At 38.5% G+C, this 8,732-nt stretch overlaps 1 protein-coding gene across 1 annotated transcript in view; it reads left to right on the forward strand.

Annotated features, from left to right (window-relative positions):
- Positions 1–7,352, forward strand: part of LOC106881373 (tetratricopeptide repeat protein 27) — a 46,431-nt gene extending 39,079 nt beyond the window's left edge. The window contains exons 18-24 of the mRNA XM_052967691.1: positions 607–720; positions 844–930; positions 1,433–1,546; positions 1,973–2,053; positions 2,736–2,847; positions 4,626–4,726; positions 6,109–7,352. Of these exons, the coding sequence (XP_052823651.1) occupies positions 607–720; positions 844–930; positions 1,433–1,546; positions 1,973–2,053; positions 2,736–2,847; positions 4,626–4,726; positions 6,109–6,225 (726 nt within the window). The 3' untranslated portion in view covers positions 6,226–7,352. The remainder of the gene's footprint in view (positions 1–606; positions 721–843; positions 931–1,432; positions 1,547–1,972; positions 2,054–2,735; positions 2,848–4,625; positions 4,727–6,108) is intronic.
- Positions 7,353–8,732: the final 1,380 nt, after the last annotated feature.

Raw genomic sequence — 8,732 nt, forward strand, 5'->3', positions numbered from 1 at the left:
CTAAACCAGGACTGCCATGTTATGTTGGCAAATAATCATCATCATCATTTAACGTCCGCTTTCCATGCTAGCATGGGTTGGACAATTTGACTGAGGACTGGCGAACCAGATGGCTACACCAGACTCCAATCTGATCTGTCAGAGTTTCTACAGCTGGATGCCCTTCCTAACGCAACCAGTACTCTAAAGTACTATTGCTGAATATCTCTCATTGAGAGATTTACAAATAGTAATTTTCTATAACTAGGTTAAATCTTTTATATTAAATATTTCTCACATTTTTTTTTCAAATCCTTATTTTTTCATTTGGAACAATGTTTCTAAAGCCATTGAATGTTGTTTCAAGACTTTCACAATCTCATCTTCAAAATGAACTCTTGTGAATGACATGCTGTCCATAAGACTTGCAGTATATTGCAAAGGATCTTGGGAATGATTATATGACTGATGAAACTCTACATCAGAACAGTAATTCCTGGTACTTATGATATCATAATGTGCGTATTTGTATTTTGTTATTAGTAAAGCTTCCATAGCTTTCTTCCCCAGTTTTTGGGAAGAAAAGTCATTATATATGTGTGTGTATGTATATAAAACTCATCTCTTAATTTTTTCCTTATTCTCTCTCTCTCTCTTTCTAGGAAGAAGGCCTTTGCTGTATTGCAGGATGCCATCAAATGTAGCTATGATAACTGGAGGTTATGGGAAAACTATCTTATTGTAAGTTAGGAACAGATTTCTTTCCCTCTCCATATTGCTCAAACCAGTCTCAACAACATTTGTAGAATGGTGTGTCCCTGTTTCCTACTTTCAATTTTCTTGTTTTGATTTTATTTTTCCTAGATCGGTACTGATTGTGGACAATTTAGTGAAGTAATTCGTGCTTATCATCGCTTGATGGACCTACGAGGAAAATGGCTGGACGTTGAGGTAAGTGAAAGATTAATATTCTCATTTTTTTCCTCATTTAATTATGTTAATTACAGTAATCCCTCACCATATCAGGGTTTATTATTTAATCTTACATTAATTCCTCCATGGTGTTGTTTTGCATTTAAAATAAATATATACAAATTATAAAAATAATAGAAAAATATACATGGCTGAGTTCCTTTTAGCATTGGGCCTCATTGAAGCAAGTGGCCGAGTTCCTTTCGAATGTTGGGCTTCACAGAGGCAAGGTTGTTGAGTTCCTTTGAGCATTGAGCTCCATGGGGGCAAAGTGGCCAAGTTCCTTTCGAGTGTTGGGCCTCACGGAGGCAATGACCAAGACCTTTAGCATTATGTCATGCTTGAGAAGAAGACCCATCAAGCCGAGCAAAATCACAGCCGTGTATAATTGTGTATAAATCACTGTGTATAATTGTGAATTTTGTATATTAGTGGTGTCAATGACAAATTGTCATAAATAATGGTATTGTTATTGTTACAGATCCTGAAAATACTTGTTAAAGCTATTAAAGAGGACATTCCAGATGCTAATTCTAACCCTTCCTCATATTTGCTACCGAAAGCATTAGAATTATTTGGTAGGCTTACCTCAAAAGTAAGTACATTTTAAAAATTTTAATTCAATTTAAATTTTTTTTATTAGCCTTTTAGCATTTAAACCAGCCATGTTCTACCTGTTTTATGCTCAAACTGGCCAGATTTGGCCTCTCACATATAACCGACGCCAGTGTCGCCTGCCTACCGACGCCGGTGTCGCCTGACTACCGATGCCGGTGTCGCCTGACTACCGATGCCGGTGTCGCCTGACTACCGATGCCGGTGTCGCCTGACTACCGATGCCGGTGTCACCTTGACTACTGATGCTGGTGCTGCCACAATATCAATTTAAAAATAAACGATCGCATCATAGAAGTCTTGAATCTGCAAGACGATGCATAATAAGGTCTTATGTGATGTCTGAGAGAGTTTAAATTTTCTTTTTCTTTCTCAATACATTTAAGTGTTTTGTGGTCTTTAACAGGTCACCACTGATGCACAAGTTTGGGAATTGTACGCCAGACTGACTGAATTGAAAACTGAAGACCCGATGAAGGATGAGAGGGTAAGTGATTGAGAAAATATTAACAATTTCATTTGGTACTTGTCTTAGTTATAATGCAGTTGTTTATATACATACATCTTTAATAACATACGACATAGCCATCTCATCAGATATAGGGAGAAGTGTGAGAGATTTGAGACAAATTCATGATGGCTTCTAGATATTAGGCTTCCATTGGTCAGCTCAGGTCATGTGATGTTAATACTGTGAAAGCAACACCAGCTATTTTCTTTATTTTTAAGCCCACAACCTGAGACAGGATGTTGTATGATGTATTCAGAGAGATCAGTTGCTTGTATTGGATATCATACATAGTAGGATAGGCTGTTGGCATAGATCAGAAGCTCAGTTGTCATTCAGTGGAGTGTTAATACATTAGTAGCAGCTGTTGTCTTTACATAGGAGTGACCAAATTTGATGGTGTTGGGTTACAAATGAAGTTCGACAATCAACATGGGTGGAGCTGAGCCTGGTGCAGCCCACTGGCTTGCCAGACCTCAAACTGTCCAACCCATGCCAGCATAGAAAACAGACGTTAAATGATGATGATGATGACATAAAGAGAGAGAGAGTTTGTTTTTTAAGTGTCAAACAATAGGCCATGGTATAGGATTTGACTATTAATCTAAAGGTAATACTTACACTGCCAAATTATTTACCTAACCATTTATCATATCTACAGGTGTTGCAGTTCTTACAGAAAGCCTACAAATGTTCCACTCAGGAACCAGGCTGGGAGAAGAACCCTGAGAAGTGCAAAGAAAAAGGAAGTTTGGCCCTAGAACTTGCAGATGGTAAGTTGAAGTTCTGTTATAATAATTAATTATGGTGGAATGAGTTAATCTCTGAGTGATTGGGATATCAGCTTTGCCTGAAAACACAAATTCTTCTCCCACAACCAAGACTGTTTTGTTACAATTTTGTTGAACAGTTAATAACTACTCTCTAGCAGACCCTCATTAGTCTAGCACTGTTGTGACAGTAGCAGCTGGTCAGTAAAGGACCTTGTAGAGGTTGTGATTATTAATCTTTGTTGTATAATGAAACTGTACACCCCTCCCAGTAAAAAGTGGTAGTAGCCAGCCATTATAAATAGACAAGTAGTCGGGCGACAGGAGAAGGTCAGAAGATCAAGAGTACGTGTAGACTGTGTTGATAGTAGTGTCTGAGCTGATATAGTAATTATACTAAGATACTGAGTGGACGTTATAACGATCCAACCCTTTGAGGATAACAACACTGTACGACTGGGGGTCATACAGTACCAAATAGAACCATTTGGAATATAACAACATCTATCAGAGCGACAACCGTCGTCAAAAGACAGATACAACAGTAGCAAAAGACTGCTTTACAACAATCCCTAAACCCTTTTCCTGTTGTTAGAACATTTGTCTGCTCCCTGTTTGTTAAGCTTTGTGGGTATAGACCCTTGTAGTTGCAGTCTTACCTCTCATCAATTCAGGGTTGATGAATAAGGTGTCATTCAAATCTTAGGGTCAGTTTAATTGACTAAGCCTACTCCTTTCAAATTTCAGGCTTTCTGCCTATATTCAAACAATTATTACATAAACCAGCCCACTTGCCAAAGACCTGTTGAGGCAAGTGAAATCAAAACTGGTGACGTGGCCGATGGCAGTACCGCCTGATTGGCACCCGTGCCAGTGGAACGTTAAAAGCACCATCTGAGTGTGATTGTTGCCAGGGCCCCTGACTGGCTCCCATGCCAGTGGCACATAAAAAGCACCATCTGAGTGTGATCATTGCCAGCGTCTCCTTACTGGCACAGGAAAAACAACATTCGAGCGTGGTCGTTGCTAGTGCCGCTGGACTGGCTGCTGTGCAGGTGGCACGTAAAAGCTCCCACTACACTCTCGAAGTGGTTGGCGTTAGGAAGAGCATCCAGCTGTAGAAACTCTGCCAGATCAGATTGGAGCCTGGTGCAGCCTTCTGACTCACCAGTCCTCAGTTAAACTGTCCAACCCATGCCAGCATGGAAAGTGGACGTTAAACAACGATGATGATGATGAACAGAAATGTCCTTTTCTTACACATTTACTTAAATCTATTTCTAGAAATGTTTAGATCCTTTTTTTTTCTCTTGCTTGTAATTTTTTGTTTATTATAGGTACAGGCATGGCTGTGTGGTTAAGAAGTTCGCTTCACAACTATATGGTTTTGGGTTCAGTCCTTCTGAGCAGCATTTTGGACAAGTTCCTTTTACTATGACTCAGAACCAATACCTAGGGAGCTTGGGAGTGAATTTGATAGACAGAAAGTATGCGGAAGCCCATTGTGTGTGTGTTGGTGGGGTTCCTCCACACACACACACAATACTGCTTGACAACCACTGTTGGTTTGTTTACATCCCTGTAACTTAGTACTTTAGCAAAAGAGTAATAGAATAAGTATTAAACTCAAAAAAAAAAAAAGCACTAGGGTTGATGTATTCAACAAAACCCTTTAAGACGGTAACCCAGCGAGGCTGCAAAAATGAGTAAAAGCTTTAAAAAAAGAAATAAAATAAAAGAATTCACCATTATTCATCCTTTTCCTTTCTTTCCATTGCCAGCTCATCTGATCTACAGTGCCCAAGCAAAACATTCCACGATATCTGTTCAGACCTTATCATCAGCAAAGTTAATGCTCCGCTCCATCCTTTCCACAATTAAGGTAATCAATTTCACTTCGTTATGTTCTCAGTAATTTAACTCATTTTGAACATTTAATGTTTTTCATCCATTTTTACCAGGCTGGCATCTGAGTGGAGTTCTTGTTAGAGCAATTTTTTGTTTTACCTTCGTCTTCTGCTGCAAGAGAAGGCACGTGGTTTAGTGGTTATAGTGTTGCTCTCATGGTTGCAATTCATGGATCAGGCAATGCATTGTGTTTTTAAGCAAGACACTTCATTTCACATTGCTCTGGTCCACTCAGTTGGTAAAAATGAGCAACCCTATAACAGAACGAGGACATGTGGAGGTTTGTAAGAAATGAAGCCAGTATGCTCCACTGGATGGGTTATGTGAGTGTGTATGCATGACAGAGTGTAAGCATCTTGAGAGAAAAGTTGGGCATAAGAGGCATCAGATGTGGTGAGCAAAAGAGACGACTGCATTGCTGTGGTCATGTGATGTGTTTGGACGAGGACAGCTGTGGGAAGAAGTGTCGCATTCTGATGGTGGAGGAAACCCATGAAAGAGGTAGACCCAGGAAGACATGGGACGAGGTGGTGAAGTGCAATCTCTGAATGTTGGGCCTTGCAGAGGCAATGACAAGCGACCGAGACCCTTGGCGATATGCCGTGCTTGAGAAGACCCATCAAGCCAAGTGAGATTGTAGTTGTGGCCGATGTCAGTATCATGGGCAATACGCTGTGCTTGTGAAAACCTGTCATCCCAGTGAAATCATAGTTGTGGCCGATGCCAGAGCTGTCTAACCAGCACCCATGCTGGTGGCACATAAAAGGCACCGTTTGAGCGTTGGGCCTCATGGAGGCAGTGACAGGTGACCGAAACCTTTGGCAATATACTGTGCTTGTGTTGACCTGTCAAACCAAGTGAGACCGTAGTTGTAGCCAATGTCAGCGTCAAATCAATGGTACTCATGCCAATAGCATGTAAAAAACACCCATTACTTTCTTGGAGTGGTTAGCATTAGGAAGGGCATCCAGCTGTTGAAACCTTGTCAAATTAGATTGGAATTTGGTGCAGCTTACCAGTTTTCAGTCAAACCGTCCAAGCTATGCCAGTATGGAAAACGGACGTTAAATGATGATGATGAGACTGGCATCCTGTTCAGTGGGTGTGTTGTGATCTCAGCCACTTATACCACCATGGAAATGAGATAGCTGGTCTTATGAGTCCAAGGACATATGACAGTCATCATCATCATACATCTATTTTCCATGCTGGCATGGGTTGGACAGGTTAATAAAATTACAATCGACACATGCATGGCTGTGTATCACAGAACATCTTATTCCAACGTAAATAATTTCTTGCTTTTTAACAATTTTGTTGATATATTATTTAAATAATATATTTTATCTTTTACAGAAATACCATTGTGATCCAATAACTGGTGACATTGAAGATAACATGAAAGAAATCTGTTCCAAATTAGATTCTGCAATTACCATAGTTATAAGCAAGCTAACATTGGCCCAGACTTAATGCTACACACTTTATTATTATATTTTTATTCTTCCCCGTTTTTAGCAAATTATCAACTTAGCCATGTCCCTTGATTGCTTTTTGTTGCTTGAGTTTTTCATTTTTTTGTCTAGTCCCTATCAGGGACTAAGGCCAAGATTTTAACTGCAATAAAAAAGACACAAACCAGATATCTCTCTCTCTCTCTATATATATATATAAATAAATATATATATAATCACAAGAGAGGGAGAATAAAATTACAGACAATCAGAAAAACAAAACAAAAAAGTCATTCTTGATATTATTTCCTTTATACGGTTTTTTTTTCTTCAAATCCTTTTATGTGGTGTTTGCAACTAAATACAAGGAAAATACTACAAAAAATAATTTGAAGGAGAAAAAAAAATGGGATTCTTGGAGAGAATGAAGATGATGTATTTTGTGTGAATGAAAATGTGGCTGTCTTTGATGGATGCATGTATGATAGACTTTTGAGTTGATTAATGCATTGTGAGTGGAATTTGATAAGCAGAAACTGCAGCAGTATCCTTGCAAATATTCCAGCATGGTCAAAGCATGCTTGCTTGCTTATGCTGCCAGCCTGGCGCCAAAGTCTGCTTGCATATACCGGTGTGGCAAGTATTCCTCCTTCATCTCACAAAAGATGATTTCGCCATGCAACAGAGATCAATACCAAAAGTAATGGACCAAAATCAATTCTGGAATCAGTATTAACAAAGTTAAGTATTTGGTAGCATTCTTTTATGTTTCTTTTAAGTTCAAATCACACTCAGAGTCAAATTATCCATCTCCCTTTGGAGTTGATGCAAGAAGTACTAAACGTGGGGCTTTGTGCTAATCTTTACTGTATTAAGGAAAAATACAATCTTGATTAAATACACGCACACAAACATGACTTTATCTGTAAATACTATAAAGATTTTTAAACTATGTTTTGTCCACTGGTGGGTCTGTATCATAGCTTATTGCCATATGTTTCAATATTTTGTCTTGTGTAAAAGGACCAATATCAGATTTTCCCCATCTCTCTCTCCCAGTCTTCCTTTACACAGGTACCAATTTCTAAACACAAAGGACACAACTGTTCTTTGGTGTTTCCAAAATAAAATTCGAAAAACTCAAAATCTTCAGTGTTTGCGTATTCATTTCTTTTCGGTTTTACATCAGCCTTATTTGTTCTGTGCTAGCACGAGTTATGCTTTGCTTGTTTCAGTCATTGCCCCTTGGAAACACACAAAATCAATGATAATAAATGTAAATTGAACCTTTCTTAAGACTTGCAGTAATCAGAATGTGAAAGCTTGTTCATTCTTTGAAACAGGAAGAGAGTTTAATGTCCGGCTTGATGTTATGTTTATTCAGTGTCAGTATCATGAAAGTCGGACGCTGTTCTGGTTGGGGAGAAGACGACCACTAATTGGCTCTGTTAAATTTGCTGTAGATTCAAAAAACCCCACCTGGGAAGCTTGCAGGTGTCTTCTACTATAGCCCCAGGCCAACCAAAGCTTTGTCTGTGGATTTGGTAGGCAGAAACTGAAAAAAGCCCATCGTGTGTGTGTGTGTATATCTGTGTTTGTCCCCCACCGTCACTGCTCGACAACTGATGTTGGTGAGTTCACATCCTTGAACTTAGTGGTTCAGCAAAAGAGACCAATAGAATAAGTAACAAGCTTAAAAAAAAACAAGTACTGGGGTGGGTTTGACTAACTAAAACTTCAAGGCAGTGCCCCAGCATGGCCGCAGTCCAATGACTGAAACACTTAGAAGGCAGAAGAAACCACCCATTTTGAAGTGTAAACCTTCTGTCATAACTTTAGTAATAAACTTAAATTATAATCCAAACATTACCTTAACCCATCAGCGCTCATGGTCCTTTTTTTAGGACCAGGATAATCCATCATATTTCTGTAACACCTGTATTTTTCTGAGATACCTTTAGCTAGTCATCAAGACTGGAATGTCCTTCAAATATTGTAATAAGATTCTTTAAAAATATATTTCGTATCAGATAAAGTTTAATAAAAAACGATTTTTGGTAATAAATCAAATAAAAAAATTTAGGCACTCCTTTTCTTTTTTACTAGATCCGTTCAAATATTTAAAAACTTATTTGATCACATAAGTGGAAATATTTTATTAGAAATATGTTTTCAAATTTATTCTGAATGTGAAAGGGGGGTGGCTACAGAGAAAAGACCTCCTAGTAAGTGTAAAACTATAATTAAGTTAATTTTCTTCTGTTCTAATCTGTTGATTCAGTCTACACTGTGGTCCAATGAAATCAGTGACTTTGTGACAATTAGGTCACTGACTCAGCTAAATGGATTTTCAATGGATAAATACACAACAACAACAGTAATTATTTCTGATTTAGGCACAAGGCTAGTAATTTTGACAGAATGAGATGAATTGGCTGACAATTTAGCACAACTGAAATGAGCATTCAACCTATTTTAGTATTGGATGCAAACACACACACACATTACTGGCACTCCATTGGTTGT

The sequence above is a fragment of the Octopus bimaculoides genome, chromosome 4, assembly GCF_001194135.2.
Source record: "Octopus bimaculoides isolate UCB-OBI-ISO-001 chromosome 4, ASM119413v2, whole genome shotgun sequence".
NCBI classification, from domain to species: Eukaryota; Metazoa; Mollusca; class Cephalopoda; order Octopoda; family Octopodidae; genus Octopus; species Octopus bimaculoides.